We start from the raw sequence: 24,357 nt of genomic DNA on the forward strand, positions 1-24,357 counted from the left end.
TGGTATGATGAAACTGTTGGAATCATGAAAGGGGAACTAATCACAGAGTTAGTGATTCACCTCCTTTATTCTCCACTTGAGTCTCTCACCACCATGCATATCCCTCCCTCACACAGTTATTATGTGGATAGACATATTTCAAAATTGACAATTATTTACAATAGCCCCTTACTTTACTATACCAAACATCTCAGTACTATATTTAGTGTTAATTTGATCTGAAATGGAAAGATCTACATTCATCAAAATAACTTTCACAAGGCACAGAATTATTCCAGAAATGGAAGTCTGCTTTTATTTGTAATTGTACATACTTTTCCTACTTCGTGATTGATTTTATTTTTAAAGTCTTTCTAATAATAATAGTAAAGACTGTACTGTGTATTCACCGTTGCCACACCCCGGCACACTTTGGAATTAGGATTCCTTCTTCAGGATTTTTTGTATGGCCCTTCATTGTTCTAACTAATGATTTCCAAAATACTTGTGCTACTCCTTATTGTCAAGTCAGTGTTTTCCTCACAATAGAGGATTTTTTACCTGCATTAAAATGATCCGGTTTTACAGATTATATTAATAAATTCTCAAAGTTAATGAATTTGTTTGAATTCTGGATTAGAGTAAATATATTCAGCTTGATTGTGTTATTTTACATTATATTGAGTGGCATGATCACTGGTTTGCATGCTGAAAATCTAGCTTATTAACTCATTAATAACTTCTGACTAAATCATTGGAGCAAGCAGGGATTAACCACCTGCAAATATTGAACATTAGAAGTGTAGCAGTACTACAGGTATACAATGAAAGAACATAATATCGCTTCCAAGTTACTGAACAATACTCAAACACATTTGCTGTATTTACCATGATGCAGAAACCACAGGATTAGTTGCCTTAACCAACAGATGATTAGGCGTGCAAGAACGTGTCAAAGGCTAGCCTTTCGGAACAAGCCGAGCACAAGAGAATTATACAAACATTAAGATTTTGAGAAAAGTATTATGGAGGGCAGTAATGTGTATTTATCACTATTTAATGTTTACAGACTCTTTTTTTTATTGAAGTCTTCAATATCACTTCTCAGGTAAGGATTTTTAGTTAATGTATTATTGATTTTATTTTTTGGGATTTAAATGCTAATGACAAACTATATTCATTCTAGCGTTCTCCATAAATCTTTGTACATGAATAAATGCAGAGTGTATTGGTTGAAATAATTCTGTTTGTGCAGAGTTTTGACTGTTCTAGATCCTGCCATTTTAAGTCAGCGTTACAGCAATGCCCCCTAAATTTTTTTTTTTTTTTTTTTTTTTTTTGGAAAACCTTTATTTAACAGTATGTGCAGACAAATACGGGCCTACAACCCGCAGGCCGGCCTCGACAATAAAAGGCACATCAGCAAGCAATGATACAACTCAGCAGCATATCAGTACAAACACGAATAGACCAAGTTACGTTATACACAATTGTGCCGCCGAGCGCCAGGATGATGAGGTTTAATTTTTATAAAGTCTTGAAATAAGTCCATAGCAACAGGTCTGGAAGGATCCGAATCAGAGCAATGCAGTTAGGACTATAGTGGGCAACGATCATCAGAAGAGTCAGCAAGCATTATCCGTAAGGTAATCAATCGCACTCAATGAAATCAGGATAGGAAAGAAGCATATCACATGACGATCCCCAAGCACTACCCACAAGTTCCCAATCCTCCCATCGACCCAAGAAATAAGAAAGGAAAGAGCAAGCGAGAAAGGTAAAGAGTAGAAAGGGAGAAGAAAAAAGAGAAAAGAAAGAAAGAAAAAGGAGGCCCATAGAAAAAAAAACCAATAAGGAAATATACCCCCCACCCTACACGCATGCAGAGGCTACGGCCTACCCCCCCTAGCAGTGTGTCTGTCGCCCCAAAAGAGTACCCGAAATGTAGGAGAAGAGAAAGAGAAGAAAAAGAAAAAGAATGTCACGGTTGATCGGAGGAGGGCCAAGGATCTATTCAATGCGAGCAAAATCGTTACCCGCGGTCACCCAACCCCAGGCCCCGACCTAACACCCATGCTACATGTACCCCCAACAGTCACAAGTCCCAGTCCCAGCCATATACGTATCAATGTGCAACAAGAAAAACCCCCTTCCTCTGCCTTGGCCCCTTCGAATCTGCAGTCCAACAGAATCCAATTGCAGTACAGCCAACCTGGACGGGATGGGCCACCATGGAGTCCGTTGCAGAAGTCGAGGTGTAAGAGACAAGTCAAACTGGAGTGAAGCTCGATAGTAAAGGACTACAGAATGCGCCACTGCTATGCCGTGGCTAGTACAACAGGGAGCAGGACGATGCATAAGTTCCAGAGTAGCGGCCGGCCGATGTACAGGAAGCAAGTCCAGGAGGACGCTCAGAAACGTGGCACCAAAGGACAAAAGAGATGGGCAAAACGGCGTCTGAGACACAAGCTCCGGCCATACCAAGGGAGCAGTATTGTCAGACTCCCCCAGGGCAGAGCCGAAGAGTACCGCAGCGGGCACTGGGACACGTCCCCCCGTCACTGCCACATACCTCAACTCGGGTGATCCACCGACAGTCGACTGAAGATGTGGCTTATCATGCCGCACTGGAGGGTCATCGTGGCCAGCTGAAAAAGTCGAATCAAACCGGTCCCCCAAACGAGTGGCAGAGTCGTGGAAGGCCAACCGCAGGTCCTCCAGTGCTGCCAGGATGTCATGAAGCCCCAGCGGTGGATCAAGGATGGAGGGTGCTGTTGCGTCCGCCATCTTAGGCAAGCAACCATCGAGCGCCCCGGGAAGCAAGCCCCCTTCACCAGCCATCGGTATCTGGAAAGTGATGAGCTCTCAGCGGGGCCCTGGTGGTGCAGAAAACGTGGAGGCAGCCGGTCGTGGAGAGGCTTCAAGGACAAGGGAATCTGTGGTGCAGGGAAACCCACCGGCGAAACCAGGGTTTCCGATGCGGAAGATGGCGTCCGCTGCTGTAGGCTGCAACAAAGAAGCGATCCCGGCCCTCTCCCAGCTGGGCCGGGATACAGTATACGGGAGCCGGATACAATGTTGCGAGCGGGGCGCGCTGGGCAGCCGAGCATGGAAAAAGCTGCTGTGAGAATCCCAGCGCCGCGCTCCAGGTCCGGTGCACCGGCTCCTCCCTCTCCACAGCGGCCGCTGCTATCGTTGTCGCCGCCGGCCGTCCCCACTAAACAATGGCCCGGCTGCGACCGCTTGGAAGGCCGGAATGGAAACCGGGGCGCAACTCCGCCGGGGCAGCTCCGTTCTCGACCGGAGTCACAGTAACGTGGTCAGGAACGTGGCGCAGGTAAGCGTAGGGCTCGGAGGCGCAGGATTCTTGCCAGGATATCGACGAAGGGCGCAAGGGTCGGCGGAGCCGAGGAGCTAGGCGGCCATCTCGGCTGCAGGCTAGGCTCCTCCAATGCCCCCTAAATTAATGAGGTTGTGGCATTGTAAAAATGTGTCAGTGAGTTGCAGTGGACTTGTGTGGTCTTTTATGCCATGAAATAGATATTCTGATAAGTAATCAGCTGTTGAAGTGACATCATATTTTAATTTGTTTCTGCTGTTATAATTTATGCCTAACAGAGATTAGAACTGTTAAATGTAAGAAAAGGTTCAATTACATCAAGTAATGGTCACTACTCTCCCCTCCTGCCATCTTTGAAATATCTTACTTTTCTCATTGATTTTGTGGTTTAAAAGTCAGAAAACTGTTTTTAAAGACTTGGCAAAAGGCAGTTGTTGCTTGACATCATAATAATAATCATAACTATTTTTCTCATGTACCGCAATTTGACTGTTTCTAACTTTTAGAAATGACAATTATTACTTTTACTTAGTTTAATAGTGCTCAATCAAAGTTTTTTTGGAAGAATTGCACATGTACACTTGGTGTGATTTGATCTTGTGACGCATACAGGAAGCATTAATGAGCGCTTGACTCACTTTCTGCCATGGAGGATTTTAGAATGGTGTGAACACCATAAAGGCAAGTATACTTACAGCTTTCTGAAGTTACATTTGCTTTCTAATGTACTGCCCATTAAAAAGGACCATACATAGTTTAACTTGTTTCCTTTTGGAATCCCACAGTCCTAACTTCAGAGATTGGAAATTTAAACTATAGATACACCATCACAATGGTAGTAGTTACAGGTTTGTGATCATTAGTAGAGGAACATAGTTACTTGAGTAAATTGATGTGAATGAATTCTGGATTTTTTTAACAGTTTGACTGAAAAGTGAATGATGGCTTGTAAGTTGAATTTTTTTTCCCTTTGTAAATTTTCAGTGTTCTCACACAATCTAGGTCTGACAGCTTTGCGAAGTGATGAAGTAATTGATCTAATGATTAAAGAATACCCAACCAAGCATGCAGAATATTCAGTTATACTGCAGGAGAAAGAACGTCAGCGAATCACTGATCACTACAAAGAATACTCGGTAAGCAATAGTCAGTAGTAAAACAACTAGGTGAATGAGCCTTTGAGCATAATATGTTGTGGGCTCATCAGAAATGTGAAGATTTTGAATAGTTTTAAGATGCATATCTTTAGTTCCAAGTACTAAACGTTTGCAGACTGCAATTGAAAACATTTTGGTGTCCTTCTCCTTATATATTTTATACTGATTTTTACCATTTATTTATTTATTGATAGAATGTCATCTGCATCTCTAGAGACCACGTCTGTGTATATTGTCATGCACATTTTCTGCAAGAAATGTATTGTGAACAATAACTCACTGTAATAAAGACTCCAAAAAGGTCTAACGTGCCAATTAGCTATGCACCACTTATTCTCTATACCAGCGTTCATGACAGGTTTACAGTTTCACTACAACGTGGCAGTTTCCCGCACTTCGGTGTAGGAGTTATAATACAGGTATATATCTTCCTTCTTGCATCAGTGGTTTAATACTATTAGAAATAGAGCGTTATTAAGGGCATTCTGGCATTCTTTTTTCTGGCAAGAGTAAACATCCTGTAAATATGTAGTAGCTGGATTCTTTTGTATGGTAAAACCTTTGATATTAATGGTCTAAAGAAGCCTTTACAATATTATCTTTTAAATTGATTTACTGGGCTTACAAAATAAAATCTCCCTCAAATTGCTTATGGGAGATTTAGTGCTCCAACATTCAATCCAGTATATGGCGCGCTTATGACTGCCGTAGATTTAGCCCAAAATGAGCCCCAGCCTCCGTTCAAGTCCTCATTCTTGGAACGCTGCTCCTGGGGGCAGGTAATTGCTATTTAATTTAGAGACTTGTAATGAGGACGTAATTTCTGCCGACAATCACAGTGCCAGCCTGTGAACAAGAAGCAGGAGCTTCGAAATGCATCAAGCGGCAACCACATTTTGAAGAAAAAAAATATATATATATGAAGCTCAGTTCCCTCTGGTGATGAACAGAAAGGATGTCGCACTCACGGGGCGTTGAAATGCAGTTTATTCAATCAGATGACCAGCAGCGTAACAGACGCGTTTCGGCGGAATGCCTTTCTCGATGTTACTGAGGCACCGCAAACGCCATGTTTTTCAATCATTTCCGTGTCCACAAAATGGAAAAGGGACCAAGAGAAACGCTGTAACATCAGCGCCATTTTGTAGTGGATACATTAATCGGACACAACCCAGAAATCCTGCCGTGGATCGGCAATAGTGTCCATTAAATGCATCGTACAATGATAATAATAACGCCGTGGATCGGCATACGTCCCCACCATATTACTATGTGGCCGGAATTAATACATTTGATTGTAAATTGCATATTCTAATTCATACTATATTTCATTACATAATGGAAGGCATGTTCAAACAATAGTGCATGGTTGTTTTCATTCGTATTATACGCAACCCATCAATTGATCAGCATCATGTCAACAAAAGCACCAAAATTGCACCAGAATAACAACAAGAGAAATCTCAACAACGGTCTCAACAAAAACAATGGGGTCCACCAAATGTAGCTCAGTGACAAAGGGGCACAATCTGTTCAAGTACCTAAATGCACTGATAATTCTTCCCCACTATTGAGACCACGGGGAAACTTCGTAGATAGATCAATAATGAAGCGTGACTCAAGTTTTCGTAGCTTTTTAACTCTATCTCCCCCTCGAACACTAGCAGGGACATAATCTAGACCATAAAATTGCAACAGATTACGATTACTGTTATGTTGTTCTGCAAAATGACGTGCTACTGGATATGCTTGGTCGCGCTTGTCAATAGCCCATAGGTGTTAAAGAATTCGGATCTTTAATTGATGTTAAATGTTATTTCTAAGACAGAACTCAATGAACTCTAGTATCATTTGACTATGTTCAGAGTATCGCAATTGTCTTTGTTGTAGATAGTCGAACAGGAGCGGGTCGACCATTTCCTATTTCCTCTTGTTGCCAAGTTAGACTCATATGTGAAGGATACTAAAGACTTTTTGAATAAGATCATGCATGTAAAATGGGACCCCACTTACCAACTAATGGTACTAGACATCACCAGCCTCTATACATGTATAGTTCACGAGTCTGGGGTGAAGGCCGTTGCACACTATCTACAACAAAGACAATTGCGATACTCTGAACATAGTCAAATGATACTAGAGTTCATTGAGTTCTGTCTTAGAAATAACATTTTTCTATTTGAGGAACAACACTACAGACAGGTGTCCGGTACAGCGATGGGAACCTGCTTCACCCCTAGCTACGCAAACTTGTTTGTGGGCTGGTGGGAGGAGCAGGTTCCCAGGACGCACGCAATTGGCACTGATCATGGTAAAGTAGTAGAGTGGCATAGATACATAGATGATCTTTTTATCATCTGGCAAGGCACAGCTGCAACAGTACAAGGGTATATTGACATACTAAACAACAATGATAGAAATCTACACTTTACGGGTACAATAAGTCCAGTGGCAGTTGACTACCTTGACCTGAAAGTGTTCATTGATGGAAATAACATCCAGACATCCCTTTATCGTAAACCCACTGCAGGGAATTCTATCTTGTTCGCCACCAGTAGCCATCCCCCCAGACTCGTGAATAGCATACCTTACGGAGAGTTCTTGAGGTTAAAAAGAAATAGTACCAAGCAAAGGGACTTTGAAGAGGCGGTGTCTGATAGTATAATCCGATTCACCCAAAGGGGATATAGTATGGATCTATTAAGATCCACACAAAATAAAGTGAGAGGTATCCCTAGGGAAACCCTCTTGAAGGAGAAAGCAACACTTGTGGAAGATAAAAGCAATTTCCGCATGATTACCCCCTATTCAGCTGAAGCGAATTTTCTAAAAAACATGCTCAAAAAGAATTGGCATATCCTCAAAACTGATAGCACTATAGGCGAGGATATTCCCCCCTTTCCATTGGTGACTTATAGAAAAGCGAGGTCTCTTGGCGACATGTTGGTCAGAAGCCACTTAGAAAAGATACCACAAAAGGTGGGTACTCTGAGGACCATGTTGGGTTTCTATCCTTGCAATAAATGCAAAGCTTGCGCTAACAGCAAGAGAGTTTTAACATACACTATCTCTGATATCGGACAGACCAAAAAAATCACAAAATTCATGACGTGCAGCACGTCATACGCTGTTTATTGTTTGGTCTGCCCGTGTGGATTAAGCTACATTGGTAGCACTATCCATCAATTAAAGATCCGAATTCTTGAACACCTACGGGCTATTGACAAGCGCGACCAAGCATATCCAGTAGCACGTCATTTTGCAGAACAACATAACAGTAATCGTAATCTGTTGCAATTTTATGGTCTAGATTATGTCCCTGCTAGTGTTCGAGGGGGAGATAGAGTTAAAAAGCTACGAAAACTTGAGTCACGCTTCATTATTGATCTATCTACGAAGTTTCCCCGTGGTCTCAATAGTGGGGAAGAATTATCAGTGCATTTAGGTACTTGAACAGATTGTGCCCCTTTGTCACTGAGCTACATTTGGTGGACCCCATTGTTTTTGTTGAGACCGTTGTTGAGATTTCTCTTGTTGTTATTCTGGTGCAATTTTGGTGCTTTTGTTGACATGATGCTGATCAATTGATGGGTTGCGTATAATACGAATGAAAACAACCATGCACTATTGTTTGAACATGCCTTCCATTATGTAATGAAATATAGTATGAATTAGAATATGCAATTTACAATCAAATGTATTAATTCCGGCCACATAGTAATATGGTGGGGACGTATGCCGATCCACGGCGTTATTATTAACATTGTACGATGCATTTAATGGACACTATTGCCGATCCACGGCAGGATTTCTGGGTTGTGTCCGATTAATGTATCCACTACAAAATGGCGCTGATGTTACAGAGTTTCTCTTGGTCCCTTTTCCATTTTGTGGACACGGAAATGATTGAAAAACATGGCGTTTGCGGTGCCTCAGTAACATCGAGAAAGGCATTCCGCCGAAACGCGTCTGTTACGCTGCTGGTCATCTGATTGAATAAACTGCATTTCAACGCCCCATGAGTGCGACATCCTTTCTGTTCATCACCAGAGGGAACTGAGCTTCATATTTTTGCGGAGCCTGCACCCGCAAAGTCGGCACCTGCCTGCGAGTGCCCCACTTTAGTGTGGAACCCAGAGCGATTTTATAGATATATATATATATATATATTACCTACTGGCGGTCGCCAGTAGGTAGTTATAGTTAGGACCACGTTTCCATAGGAAATCCGCAACATTCTATTTTGAATAACTTTGGCGCCGGTCGACGAATCCTCGCGAATTTTTCAAAATAGGTGGGGCGCTACGCTCCGCTCCTACCCTGAAAGTCTCGGGGGGGATTCGTCAAGCGGGGGCTGAGATAAAAGGGGGGTCCCAAAATGCATTTTTCCCATGCATTTTTCCATAGGACCTTTAGACAGGGCTACAGCCCGAACGGCTGAACAGAATTACTAGAAATTTGGCAGAGAGGTAGTCCTCAGGACAAGGAAGTGCCTTTTGTAGGTTTGGTGTAAATCTGTTCAGTAGATTCTGAGAAAATAGCCTTTAAATCAATATATATATCTGAGCCAGCTTACGGTGCGCTTACGGTACGCTTACCGTACGCGTACGGTGGCGTGCGCGAGCGCGATTCTGATTGGCTCTTAGATCTTAGTAAACATTCGAATCGGCCAAAACCAGGCAGCGGCGGCCGCCATTTTCTCTCTCGCACTGATAGTGATTTTTAAAATATAAAGCCCAAAAACATGTAAAGGGGCTGTTCAGACAGCTCCCACACACATAGCCATGTTGTGGGAGTCCCCAAAGATCCCCCAAGGCCAAAAATGGAATTTTTATTTTTTCGGTAATTTCGCCGATTACGCTTACCGTACGCGTACGGTAAAAAATTAAAAGAAAAAAAAAATTATCCACACTCTCTCCACCCCTTGTGCAATTGGTGCCCGAAGGGCACCATTTGTGCATGGCTTATTAGAGATGAGATAAAGTAAAATATTTTTAAAAAAAATAATAAAAAAAAAAATTATCCACAGTCTCTCCACCCCGTGTGCAAATGGTGCCCGAAGGGCACCATTTGGGCATGGCTTATAAAATATACGAAAAATTAAAATATTACCTTTCAAAACGAAGTGCATCATATGTCCTCCATATGTGCACGGTGCGCGAAGCGCATCGTGCGTACATGGCCCATCTAGCGTAACGTGCCCACCGTGCGTGCACGGCACTAACTGCGTAAAGTGGGCGCGCGGTGCGCGAAGCGCACCGCGTGCTCACTGTGCGCGCACGGTGCGCGAAGCGCACCGTGCGCGCACGGAACGAACTGCGTTAAGTGGGCACGCACGCCACGAATGGCGTAAAGTAACTTAGCATTTAAAAAACCGTACAAATTCACTGAAAAAACCATAGGTTTCACACACGTTATAGTTAGGAATTAGCATTTAAAAAACCTTGCAAATTCACTGAAAAAACCATAGGTTTCACACATGTTATAGTTAGCGGAAATTTTACTGATAAAAAACCAATGAAATTCCCCCGTTATAGTTAGTGCAGGCAACTATAACTCACGCGACCGCAATCTTCTGCTGATGACATATGTGTCTTTATGAAAAAAATATATTTGTAATATATGTATAGCTAAAAATGTATGGAAGAAGACATGGGCAAATAAGTGTCTAAATACAGTATTAGCATCAGCAGAGGATTGCGGTCGCGTGAGTTATAGTTGCCTGCACTAACTATAACGGGGGAATTTCATTGGTTTTTTATCAGTAAAATTTCCGCTAACTATAACGTGTGAAACCTATGGTTTTTTCAGTGAATATATATATATATATATATCTCTTACTGGTGGTTGTCAGTAGGTAGTTATAGTTAGTACCTAGTTTCCATAGGAAAAGCGTTTTTTATTTTGCGAATAACTTTGGCGAATTTTCAAAACTAATTTTTCATTGAGGTCAGCTCCTGTCTTGAAAGTTTGGGGGTGATTGGTGAAGGTGGGGCCGAGATAAAAGGGGGGTCCCAAAACGTGTTTTCTCCATGATAATTTCCATAGGAAATTTTAGACACGGCTACAGCCCTTACTGCTCAACGGAGTTACACCAGATTTGACAAAAAGATAGTTGTTGGTTCAGAAAGCACGCTTTTTTTTAAATGGTGTAAATGCGTTCAGTATTTTTTGAGACATTTATAGATTTAGAGATATTGATATTTGAGATTTGTGAGATCTGATTGGTTGAGGCGTTCCGAGCACAAGCTTGCCTAGATATGGCTGCCAACACTTCAAACTAGGAAGCCTTGGCTGCAATTTTGTGACTCTGTTAAGTAGAAGAGGGTTGGGTGGGAACAGCGTGACCTTCCTCGGGTGCTCAGGGGTGTCACAGGGAGTCGGAACGTAATTTTAAAAAAAATATTTTTGGCGGGATTCACGTAGGTCCTGGAAATCACGGTGGAAAATAAAAACCAGAGCTAGGTGTAGAGTGCTTTGTTTAATTAAGCCCCCGGGTGGGCTAGTTCCTGGGAGCAATGTTTAGTTATAATGCAGGGTTTATTTCTGTGACGGGGAGCAGCACTTTCTTGGCGCAAATTTAATGATATGGGGGGGTCGCATGTTCCCTTCCCCTCCGCGGAGCAGTACATCTTTGGAGGTATACGTAAAATTTAAGTGTGGAGGTGGGGAGCTTCCCCAAACTCTGGGGAAAAGAGAAACGGAGTGCGGTGTGGATTGATTCGTTTAATTAAGCCCCCGGGTGGGCTAGTTCCCGGTAGCAATGTTTAGTTATGATGCCGGGTTTACTTCTGTCAGGGGCAGGGCTTTAGTGGGCTGGGTCTCGCCGGTGCTGAGCACCGGCAGTTTTTAAAAGGGGGCCTCGAAACGGGTCTCTCTCTGGTGCTGTTGTGTGCCCTGGCACAGGCGGCCCGTTTCTCCCCGGACTGCAGTGACAGTAGGCACATGGATATGCGTGTGCTCACACTGCTCACTTTTCACTAGCGGAGAAGTTACTGCATGACGTCATGCCAGGTGAGCATTGTAGGGGAAAGGAAACCCTTTAAAGAGAGTCATTTTGTGTCTGGATTTCCCTTCTCTTTTTGAAACTTAAGAGCAGAAAGATTGTCGTGGTGTCACCAGGGCTTCAAGTGAAAGCTTTTCCAATGTTCTACACAAGCCATGGTTGCTGCTTATTTATCTTATGCAACTAACAACCATTGACAAAGCCAATAGTCCTGACTTGTTGTAGTTATGACGTTACTTGTTGCATCATATATCTGGATACAGTGACATAAACAGCAAAATACAAGTGGGCACACTATGCTAAGCACAGATTGTTAGCTTAGGTGTTTTTAAGCCAAGCTCTTAATTACATTGGCCACGCCCCTTTGAGAGACCCCCCCCGTTTTTTTTTTTAAAATCCCACTTAAAGCCCTGGTCACAGAGACTGCTATTTCCTTGGAGCAAATATAATGATATGGGGGGGAAGGGGGCACGTTTTTCCTTTCCCTTTGCTCCGAGGAGAAGCACGTTTTTGGAAGTATGTGTAAAATTTAAGCGTGGAGGGGTGAAGCTTCCCCATACTGTCCCTGGGGGCACTAGTTGTTTGGGCATTTATGAATTAAAATTCAGGGGTGTGTTGCGGATTGTTGGCCTCGGGGAGTACGATGTTCGCGGGCTTTAGATTGGATGGAGGCGTTTCGTTCAATTTTTGTTGAGGAGCTTTGCATGGCCGTGAGTATCGTTCTGTCCGAGGGCTGGTTGCAACAATGAGCCGTGGTGCCTACGCATGGATATTGTAGTTTGCTATGGCAAGGTGGGATCTATGCAGAGTTGCCACTCTGTCATAGCAAACATTTGCTTCGCTTGATGGAAGGGAGAGAAGGACATTTGCTCTCACTTTTATGAAGCACAGCAGATTTACTTTTGGGAAAGGGAGCTTGCATGGAGCTGTTGGCTTTGTTGAAAAGGAATACTGGGTAACATTAATGAAAGGCTGTAGGTCATAAGTTCACCAAATTTCATCCCAACAGTTTCTGCAACATTGCATGGCACGTACAGGTCATAAATTCACCATACTTCATCTTAACAATTACTAGAACATTGAACAGTACGTGCAGGTTTAGAAGTTGACTATTTTTTTTGATCTTATCTTATTTAGTGTACGTTTCAAACATTTTAGATCTTATCTTATTTAGTGTACGTTTCAAACATTTTTTTATTAACCAATCAGCAACATAGTTTTTCACGAAAGTACTATGCACATTAGTTTACATAATGTTGTTTATCACAATTAGTTACAGATTTCTGGAAAAAAACTTGTTTTCCATCTTTGTGATGTAGGACAGGTTACATGGTCTTGTGTGTAACGTATAGGGATGAATTGGGGTGTAATATCGGCCGGGGTACTGTACAATAAATGGCCTTTTGCAGATTGAAGCTTGTGGGAAAATACTGGGGGGGAGGGGGGCGTTAACACAGACATGCTTTACTAACTTTAGTGAGATGAAAAAAGTGAAATGTTGTGTTTGAGGCATATGAGCTGCAGAGCACACATTATGCATAGATCGCTATCTGGTGTTGGGCCCGGATGTTTGCCCTTGCTTTTGTCTTGGAAAAGTCTTTAGAAGTCACAAGATAGGTGACTCCTTCTTTGGATGATAGTGCGCATGGGCATCGGCTCCATCTTCAGATTGTTTTTTTCCGCCATCGGGCTCAGATGTGTTTATAGCGCTCCCGTTCGGTGCCGTTACCGATCCAACTTTCGACGCTCAAGCCTCACCCTTTCTCCACTATTGTTTTGATCGCGATCCCTAGTCATCGCGGATCGCTTCAATTTCGAAGTCCTCGATTCCGGTCGTTGACGAAGGCCTTCGGACCTACTTAGGCCATTCGTTCTGGATCATGGTAAGGACTCCTTTTAAGAAGTGTCCTCAATGTAGGTCGAAGTTCCCACACACAGATCTTCATGAGGTGTGTAACCTCTGCTTCTCATAGGAGCACAAGGCCAAAGACTGTCCAGCTTGTGCCTCTTTTCGCTCCAAGAAAACCATTCAGGATCGTCGAGCTCGAAGAACAATGGCTCGCTTTTCGGCATCTATTCCCGATGACATCTTCCAGGAGGGCGTCCATGTGACAGAACTGGAGCGGGTCGAAGAAGACCCCGTCAGCGCCTCTGAAGTCAATGAATCCGACATAGAGGACATCACTCCTGGGCAGCGGGTCGTAAGTAGTGACGTCGACCCCCTCCCCATGCACCGAAAAAGGCTTCGGTAACACCTTCACCTTCGGGCCCAGGTGCACACCGAGAAAATACTTCTCGCGCCCCGCCTTCGGGCATGGCAAAGAAGTCCACAGCTTAGCCTTCAGGCCACTTGGGATTGAGTCAGCCTGCCGTCGGGGCCCACACTCAAGCCCCGGCACCGAAAAAAAAACCTTCCCCCACCTTAGTGCCGACCACTGCCTCCACATCCACGCTCTCAGCACCCCAACCTATTGGCACCGACCCCTCGACTCCGAAAAAGCCGTCGGAACCGAGCAAAAAAACACTACCGAAGAGTTCACATTCTCAACCTTCGGAACCGAAAAAACCATCGGAACCGAAAAAACAACCGTTTCCGCAAACTCCTGCAGAGACAAAAAAATCTCACGCTTCAAAGCCTAAGGAGCACAAGTCCACTCCAGAATCTGTGCCACACAAGCCTTCGGAACCGTCAAAATCGGCGCCGAAACACCAGACTCCAACAGAAGAGCTTTTTAAACCGGATCCCACCCAAAAAACTCTTCTAAAAGACTGGTCAACTGACTCTCAGTTCTAAAAAGAGACCACTGGACACGCCTCCACCGGCTCCACGACCTAAGAAGAGAGACATTGCAACATCGCCTCTCAGAGTCCCTTCTCCACCTCCACCTCCTCCTCCACCTCCCCCACCGCACCACTCTTCTACACCATCTCCTCCACCAGTGGACGATGACACGGTGGACGGGGCAGACGATGAACCACTAGGGGTCCTGGTCCACCTTATACCCAAGACCCCTGGGAAGATTACAACACACCAGATGTCCCTAACGTACCACAAGATGACATCTACCCCTCTAGACCTTCCCCTCCAGAGGATACCATAGGTTTCACCCAGCTCGTTCACAGAGCTGCACAATACCACAGGGCTGCCTTACATAGAGACCCTGTGGAAGAGGATTTCTTAATGGACACTTTTGATACTTCACAAAAGTCCACCTCAGTCCTCCCTATGTTAAAAGGGGTCATCAAACATGCACCTGAGGTGTTCAAAGATCCTGTTAGGGCTAGGGTTATAAACCCCAGGATAGAGAGAAAATATAAAGCTGCCCCAGCAGACCCCATATACATTAAAGGTCAAATACCCTTGTACTCCTTAGTGGTCTCCAATGCCAGAAAAAGGGCTTACTCGCAAATGTCAGGGGACACTACACATCCAGACAAGGAGTCAAAACTCTTGGACGCCTCTGGTAAGCATACGGCGTCACAAGCAGCTAATATATGGCGCATTGCTACCACTCAAGCTTTGTTAGCCAGATACAATAGGGCACACTACGACGAGCTAGAGTCCCTATTGCAACACCTCCCTGACAAATACAAAACTAAGGCCAACGACCTCATACAGGAGGGTAAGCTCATCACAAACACCTCCCTTTGTTGCGCTCTAGATGTGGCAGACACCGCCTCCAGAGCCATCAACACAAGTGTCCTTCTGCGTAGGCATGCATGGCTACGCATTTCAGGTTTTAAACCTGAGGTACAGACTTCCATTCTTAACCAGCCATTTGACCAGGAGCATCTATTTGGGCCTGCCGTGGATTAATCTCTCAAAGATGAAAAAAGACACCGACACAGCTAAATCAGTGGGAGCCTTGCAATCACAAGTTCCCAGACGTTCCTTTTGTCGTTCCTCTTACCAGTGCACCTCCAGAGGCTACTCCTCTGACAATCCCTCCACTTCCTATATAACTCCCACCCAGACCACATTCACCAGAGGTTATCAAAGAGGAGGCTACAGAGGCAATAATAACAAAGGTAGAGGGAAGACCAATAATACCCGCTCTGCCTCCACCCCTACCCAATGACTTCCCTCCGCTCCCCCCAGACCATTCCACTCTGGTTGGGGGAAGATTGATACATTTCCTACCTGTCTGGAACAACATCACCACAGACCGGTGGGTGAGACAAATCGTTCAATTGGATTACTGTCTAGAACTCACTTCTACCCCCCCAAACATACCTCCCAGACAGCGCCCGATGTCACTGGAACATTTATCGCTGCTAAAGCAGGAGGTAATCTCCCTCCTACACAAACATGCAATAGAACCAGTCCCTCTGCAACCGCAAAACACGAGTTTACTCCCTGTACTTCCTCATTCTAAAGAAGAATGTCTCTCTAAGAACCATCCTAGACCTCAGACCCTTAAACCTGTACATACACTCGGACCATTTTCACATGGTCACGCTTCAACAGGTCCTTCCTCTTCTCTCACAAGGCGATTTCCTTGCCACTCTAGATCTCAAGGACGCCTACTTTCATATTCCCATTCACACCTCTCACAGGAAATATCTCAGGTTTGTAGCGGATGGTCAGCACTACCAATTCAAGGTCCTCCCATTCGGAGTCACTGGAACATCGAAGAAAACAATTTCACCACGGAAAATCTATTTCCATTTGATTTAATCAAAATTTAATTTTTAGCCATCAACAAAAAATTACCAAAGTTACATTCAACACACTGTCATATCTTTAAAAGCCATCTCTTCACAAAGTCACTCTTTTTCTTACATCCCTCAATCTTTCACATTCGCATCACTTTCAGCACCCATTCGCCCAACGTATATCACACTTTTAAATCGATACTCAGATTTATACTTCCCAAAAATTACAGACAACCCACACCCAGCCCACTTTCCCAAAACAATTGTTCAATCAGAATGCATAAATCAAATCATAACGAGGCCAAAGATCAAATACGTTTCATACAATTCAAAAGATTTTGATTCTTTAAATAGCATGCACAAAACAGTTGGCCATGAAACAAAGATCGACGCGTTTCGAACCCCTCTCACTACGAGGTTCTCTTCAGGACCAGAAAGCTGTCATCGCATGCCTACCCCTAACCTCTTTTCTCTCCGCTTCGAGGACGAAACTCTTACCTTAATTTGTATTGTTGCTGGATCAGCCGATCCATGCCTCAAAATCACAATGTAACATATCTGAAAAACAATATGACTTCATAAGGACCAAAACCCAGACTATAAAATACACAATATCTGAAGTTTTTAAGGGACCTAAATGCTTACAGTTCGTATATGGTGATGGAACAAACACGATGAGGATTTCTTCAAAAATGTCTAACTCAGCTCTCTTCTTGACTTGGCACTGAAAAAATGATAATCAACACGCGGACGAAGGTGTGTGCTTGGAGCAAACCACCACTTTTATTCAAAATGCTTTAATCAGAAGCGGCTCCTACTTTATTGCGTTTAGGAGCCCGGCTACGCCCAACAAGTTTGTTCGCAGTCACACCCGCCTTTGGTTTCCTGTTGGAAGGAAACAAGTTTTTTTTCTTTAAAAAAGCGAGTGACCCCATAGAAGGTGGTGGGCTGTGTTTGTGAAAATTATATCGCGGCCATATTAATGTTGGGAGTTTAAAAAGAATGTGCGCAGGAGATGCATTAAATCCAAGGCCTCACAAATATGCTTTAATGGCATTCGCTCCAAACACAACGTAAAAGTATCTCGTCCCATGAACTCGACGTACCTTAGCAGTGGTGAACTCCACAGCCTCTTCTCTACCGTTACGACCGGTGTGCATCGCGGTAACTTCCAACTTGAGACGGAAGTCTTTTTACTTACTAGGTCACGCCTATTCCAACCTCTAGGCCTTATGGGAGACGTAGGCAAACGTCTCCCTTATTTTTGTTCATCTTGATGGGGCATGTATGACGGGATGTCAATTATGGTAGTACTAATGTAATGTATAAACGGGCTCCAAGCATTAATGCGGGTCTGTTTCTACAAGCTGTTAATGATCAATGTCTTATAAGTTATATAGTTCTGATAATTCATTAAGCCCATCTACTGCTGTGTTGAACTTATTCTTTTTTTTTTTTTAAGGTTTTATATAGTGCGGACCAGACCCTTGCGGGTTTCAGAGTGCTTTACAACATATACAGGAAAAAGGGAAAATAGACAGATGTGAAATAGGCATATACATACGCAAATAATAATGCTTACAATAGGTCAAACAATCGGTAACTGTTCTAACATCGCACATATCTACCATCCTGCATCAAAAAGATCAAGTGAATTTTGTAAGTAGAATCGATTTAACTTCCTTTTTGAAGGATGCCGCGTGAGGGTTCTGTTGTATATATACAAATCATATTGTTAGTGTAGCGTGACCTTCACGAGCGTGTGGTTTGTGCTCGTGGAGATCACGCGGGGTTGTGTTGTTTCAAGAATGGAGGGTTGGTGGTGTAAACGTTGGAATCGGTTGGGTGGCATTCATGAGATGCACTCGAGGAGTGAGGACTGGAAATAAACTCCGCTGATACTACAACCAAGTCGTCTTGTGTTAATTGCGTACATGAGTGGATGACAAGGTACTTCTCTACACTGGCGACGAACGGGGAAGAACAGGAGCAATTTCGGAAGGTTTTCGAAATAATACAGTTACATTGAAGGAAAAAAAAAGAGAAGAAGCAATTTGTAAATCCACTCATCGGCGTGTTGCTGTAAGGGTGAAATGGAGTAAGCGAAGACGGCTATAATGTAATTGACAATTATTACGGAAAAAAAAAGGAAATTTACTTGGAAGAGACTTGGAGCGGAGGATAAAGGGAAATTATTTACTTGGAAAATACAGCTGCAAGTATCAACGTTACCGTAAAGGAATAGAACACAGCTTCAGCCTGTATAGATTTGAATGCGGTGATCAGAGTCCTTTCTGGATTTCGGCGATTTTCAGCTACGTAAGGGTGTTGTGGTCACGTGAGGTAACGCAAAGACGTCATCCCGCGTTACCATCACAACACGTTGTAAACATCACCCGTGATTGGAGAGCCTGAACTTGTACGTTTCTTGCTGAGTCTCTGCCGGTAAGGTCAATGTGTGATTAAATATCGTAACGCGCTAGGTCATCTCGCGTTACCATGTTGTGCAAATAGAAAGAGAAAGAAGGAAACTACCGTTTTGCATGAGGACAGGCAAAAACGCGGAGCAACCCTTACGCTTCCAGAAAACGAGGTAAAATAAAACCGATGTGATTGTGAAGTTTACAGGCATTTTATATCGCTTGTGTGAGAGAGAAAAGTGACTTGCCTTATTTTAAGACATTGTTCCTTTTGATGTAAAAAAAAAAAAGGGAAAAAAAAATGTCAGGAATTGTTCCGCCTCCTTCTTTTCTTTTATCATCAGGTGACCCCCCTATGCCATGGGAGGTCTGGGAACCTGTGTTTTTGGCTTATGTAGAGGTTCTTGAGGGAGATGACTGTGAACCAGAAAGGAAATTATCATTATTGAAACATTGTCTTGGGGGTTTTGGTCTGAAGGAGTTTGCAACACTTCCTGCTTTAATCAATCCTGGCAGAATAAATGCATACCAGTATGCTTCATCTCAATTGAATATTCGTTTTGGAAAAAAAAAGAATGTAGTAATGGAAAGATTCATCTTTTATTCACGGAAACAACGTCCAGATGAGTCAATTGAAGATTATGTTTCTGCTTTAAGGTCATTGGCAAGCTCATGTGCTTTTGAACGAATCTCATATGAACAAGTTTTGAGAGACCAAATACTTATGCGAACCAATAGTAAAAAGGTCCAAGAGAAGTTATGGTCCACTTCTGACTTATCGTTGAATGCTGCCATCGACATTGCAAAATCTATTGAACACTCAGAAGAATTCGTAAAAGAGATCAGAGGTAACGAGAAAGGAGATGTATTCAGCATCAACAAAGATCAAAAGGAAAACGTCAAAGGAAAAAAAAATATAAGTCCGAGAACTGATCATACAAATAAATATGAGAACAAAAATAAGAGTCAAAGCACCGGTCCAGATAAACGGAATTACTCGTTACAATGTTTTAGGTGTGGGAGTTCAAATCACTTAGCGAATTTTAAGGGTTGTCCAGCTTTTGATAAAGTGTGTTCAAAATGCAATAAGAAGTGACATTTCAGTAAATATTGTAAAACTGTCATGAAGAAAGTAAACCACATACAGTGGTTAGACGATGAGTATAATAGCAATGATGAAAATGAAAATGAGATCAATACGGTGATCAATATGTGTAGTGAGGTTGGGAAATCAACATTTCCATCAGGTATAATTAAGGTTGATGGGAAAAATTTGAGATTTCTTGTGGACTCATGTGCTCTGTATTCTATTATCTCAGCCAAAGTTTTCAGTGAGAATTGGCCCAACAGACCACTAATTCATCCTGATGTATCTCCAGGGGGTTATACTGGCCATAAAATTGACCTAATAGGCTACTTTAATGCAGACATAACGTTCTCTGGCCAAGGTACTGTTGGGAAGATTTATGTAGCAAAGTCAGGAGAATCCTTACTAGGGTGACCACATCAATATGAGTTGGGCATTAGACTTGACCCGAGAGCAAACCCTCCTGTGTTTGTAATAGATTCTGGTTCCAGGCACGGGTCAAACTTAGTAGATAAGTTGATTAGTGAATTTCCAGGTGTCTTTAGCGGGAAACTGGGAAAATACGTGGGGTTTGAACACGTGATCAAACTTCATGAGAACACAGTTCCCATTCGACATAAGGTAAGGAATGTGCCTCTCTCTTACAGGAACGAATTGAGTGACATGTTGAAAAATGTATGTAATGAGGGTATCATAGAACCCATAGAGTCCTCCCCATGGGTTTCTCCCATAGTCATTTCGTTAAAATCTTCAGGGGAACTTCGTTTGTGTGTTGACTTACGCAGTCTGAATCGTGTAATCTGGGTAGACGCTCATCCTCTTCCCAATTTACACGAAATGGTATCCAGTCTAGGCAATGCACAAGTTTTTTCATGCATTGACTTGGCGAGCGCTTACCATCAGGTAGTTCTTTCAGAGGACTCTAAGAATTTCACAGCTTTTATAACCCCGGATGGGTTATTTAGATACTGTTGCATGCCATTTGGATTGGCTAGTGCAGCCTCTGTTTTCCAGAGATTAATGAAGGAAACCTTGGAGGGACTATCTGGAGCAATAGCTTTTCAGGATGATATCCTGGTTTATGGGAAGGATGATGAGGAGCATGATAGAAATCTTTACAATGTGATAGCAGCACTAGCTAGGAAGGGTCTTACTCTGCGATTGGACAAATGCAAATTGAAAGCCAAGGAAGTAGAGTATTTAGGACATACGATTAGCGGTAAAGGGATCAAACCGAAGCAAAAACATATTCAAAGCATTGTTAATGCTCCAGTACCGTCATCAAAAGAACAGTTAGTTGCTTTTCTGGGGCTCACCGAATTTTATGCCAAATTTATTCCAAATTATTCAGTCAAGGTTGATCCTTTTAGATGCTTAATGAAAAAGAATGCAAAATTCGTGTGGTCAGAAAACATGACTCAGGCATTTGAGAATCTTAAAGAATTCATAGTAAATGCACCCTGTTTGAAACCGTTTGTTCCAGGGGCCAAGTGCATAGTCATGGTGGATGCAAGCAATCTGGGATTAGGGGGTGTGTTGATACAAAAGGACAATTGCAATGAGTGGATTGTAGCTTATGCATCTAGAGCATTAAGGGATGCAGAAAAAAACGATTCGGTGATTGAGAGAGAACTTCTTGCCTGTGTATGGGGTGCAGAACATTTCAGAAGTTTTCTATGGGGGAACGAATTTATTATCAAAACTGACCATAAACCCCTTGTGTTCTTAATGTCTCCTGGGGGTGGAAGATCAATGTCAGCACGATTAGCAAGATTATCATCAAGATTACAATCATTTAGATTCAGTATTGAGTATGTTCAAGGTAAAGCAAATATGCATGCGGACTGTATGTCAAGGCTACCCATTGTTGGTGAGGAACATTACCAATATGATGACTGTGAGGTGGCTTTCACTACACATGACTTGAATTTAATACACGGTATGGGGAAAAATTTAAGAGAGGAAGATTGGATGTTGGAAATGGAAAAAGATAATGAATTGAAAGTGCTAAAGGAATACATTGTGCAAGGTTGGCCAGAGATGAGGAAGGTGTCGGGTGACATGATGAGTTTTGCGAAAATTCAAGAAGAATTAGCACTTGAAAATGGATTGGTTATGAGGGGGGACAAAATAGTTCCACCTTTTGGTCTTAGGAATACAATTATGGAGATTGCTCATGAGGGCCATCTTGGAATTTCATTCACTAGAAGAAGGGTTAGGGAAGCATTTTGGTGGCCTGGAATAGATTCTTCCATTGAGCAATTTGTGAGTAAATGTAGTAGTTGTGCCAGTAGTGATAAATCTGCTGTACCTTTACGGGCGGAATCCCATCCTGTTCCTTATCCCAGTGGTCCGTGGAGGAAATTGGGTATTGATATCATTGGCCCTTTTCAAGTGTTGCCAAAGGATAAATGTTTTGGTATTGTACTCATTGATTATTTTTCTAAGTGGCCAGAAGTTAAGATGGTTAAGGAAGTCACTTCACAGAGTGTCATTGAATTTTTAGATGAGACATTTTGTCGGGAAGGTTTTTCGCAGGAAATAGTCACAGACAATGGGCCTCAGTTTATTAGTAAGGAGATGGAGGCATTTTTAGAGAAATGTAATGTAAAACACAGGAGGATAGCTGTTTTCCATCCAGAAGCAAATGGTCAGGTGGAACGATTTAATCGTGTTGTGAAGGAAGCTATACAGTTGTCCCTTAAAGGGGGGTTGAATTGGAGCAATGCATTACAATCTATGCTTTTATCTTACAGGACGTCACCAAATTCAGTAACTCTTGCTAGTCCATTTGAATTGTTGAGGGGACGTAAACCAAGTACTAGTTTGGTACCATGGTGGTTAAAGAAAAATTGGAATGATAAGGAATTTAATGCTATTGATTATGAAGTTGTTAAGCAAAGAGTTAGTGAGCAGAAAGGAAAAATGAAATCTATAATGGATAAGAAAAGAGGCACTTGTAGCAAAGTAAAGGTTATTGTTGGTGATTTTGTTCGGGTGAAGAGGAAGGAATGTGTTCCTAAAGGTTCACAGTGTTGGTCAGATCCTAAGAGGGTAATAGAAGTGTTAAATAGTGCTGTACGTATTGAGGGAGGAAGTGTCTGGAACTTGAACAGGATTTCATTGTTTAAGGGAGTTGCTCATTTAGATAAAAGTGTTGGGGTGAGTCCAGGTTCAATTGAGGATCACAATGAACAGCAACCCCATTGTTCAAAATGGGGTGGTGAATCAAGGGGAAAACGTGAACATCATTACCCAGGAAGATTCAAGGACTATGCCATGTGTTAAAAAAAAAAAAAAAAAAAAAAAAAAGGGGGGGAAGATGTGTTGTATATATACAAATCATATTGTTAGTGTAGCGTGACCTTCACGAGCGTGTGGTTTGTGCTCGTGGAGATCACGCGGGGTTGTGTTGTTTCAAGAATGGAGGGTTGGTGGTGTAAACGTTGGAATCGGTTGGGTGGCATTCATGAGATGCACTCGAGGAGTGAGGACTGGAAATAAACTCCGCTGATACTACAACCAAGTCGTCTTGTGTTAATTGCGTACATGAGTGGATGACAAGGTACTTCTCTACAGGTTCTGTTTTTGGGGGTAAGGCATTCCAGATCCTAGGGGCCATTCCTCAGAAGGAGCGGTTATACGTTTTCTTTTTTTAAAAACGTTGTGGTTTCAAAAGCAGGTTATATGAACTCCTGTTAGTTCTGTCGCCGCCCGACAGTAATAGTTTTTCTGCAAGGTAGCATGGTGTTTTGTGATGCAGTGCCTTGTGTGTCATACAGGCGATTTTCAAATGGATCCTGGCCTCAAAGGGAAGCCAGTTAAGTTTCTTTTGGAACCTGTGATTAGTCTGGCGGCTGCATTGATTGCGGCTCTTAGTGGGGCTGTTGTTGTTCTGGGAAGGCCGCAGAGAGCGACACTTCCATATTCCACTCTGGGGATTACTAGAGATTGGACTGCGTGTTTAAAGTCATTTGCGGGTATGAAGGGTTTCAGTCGTCTTAGGGTGTTCATTTGGAAAGTTGCTACTTTTGTTGCTGCACTGATGTGTTTCTGCATATTTAGCTTATTGTCAAGAGTTATACCTAGCGATTTGGCAGAATCGATCATGATCGGTTGGCCATCTAGTGCCGTTAGGTGCTTCATCCATTCCATGATGGTGGTAGCTTAGTTGGGAGGCACTATTAGGAGGAATTCTGTTTTTAGGGTGTGTAATTTTAAATGGACATTTACCAGCCATGTCTGTTTTTGGAGCGTAGAGTTGAGGGACTTGATGTCCTCTAGTGAGTGTACCTTAATGGAGAGTTGTGTGTCGTCAGCGTACATGGGATATTGGACCTTTGCAGATTTGAGAAGCTCTGTGAGTGGTTCAATGAACAAGTTGAAGAGTGTCGGGGAGAGGGAGGAACCTTTGGGTACTCCTAAAGTGACAGGCGCAGGTTTGGATAAAGATTGATTGGTCTTGAAACTTTGTGTTCTGTTTTGAAGGAAGGAAGTGAACCAGTTGAGCACCGAACCCGATAGCCTGATTCTATGTTTCAGGAGGTCTAAAAGACGGTCGCCTTCGACGTCGTCAAACATGGAGGATAGGTCCAGTAGGATTAGTAGACAAGCTTTGTTTTGGTTCAGTATTTTTAATGCATCATCAATTATGTGAGTCATGGCGGATTTGGTACTGTTCCCTGATCGAAAGCCCGATTGGAATTTGTCCA

General features: G+C 42.9%; 1 protein-coding gene across 5 annotated transcripts in view; it reads left to right on the forward strand.

The window, feature by feature from the left end:
* PHF10 (PHD finger protein 10) overlaps positions 1 to 24,357 on the forward strand; it is a 963,279-nt gene that overhangs the window by 245,593 nt on the left and 693,329 nt on the right. For 3 of the 5 annotated variants that reach the window (XM_085611960.1, XM_085611958.1, XM_085611961.1), the window contains exon 5: positions 4,304 to 4,455. In XM_085611960.1, coding sequence (XP_085468086.1) covers positions 4,304 to 4,455 — 152 coding nt within the window. The remainder of the gene's footprint in view (positions 1 to 4,303; positions 4,456 to 24,357) is intronic. The other 2 variants (XM_085611959.1, XM_085611962.1) reach the window with 1 other exon arrangement.

Source organism: Triturus cristatus, chromosome 6 (assembly GCF_964204655.1).
Source record: "Triturus cristatus chromosome 6, aTriCri1.1, whole genome shotgun sequence".
NCBI lineage: Eukaryota > Metazoa > Chordata > Amphibia > Caudata > Salamandridae > Triturus > Triturus cristatus.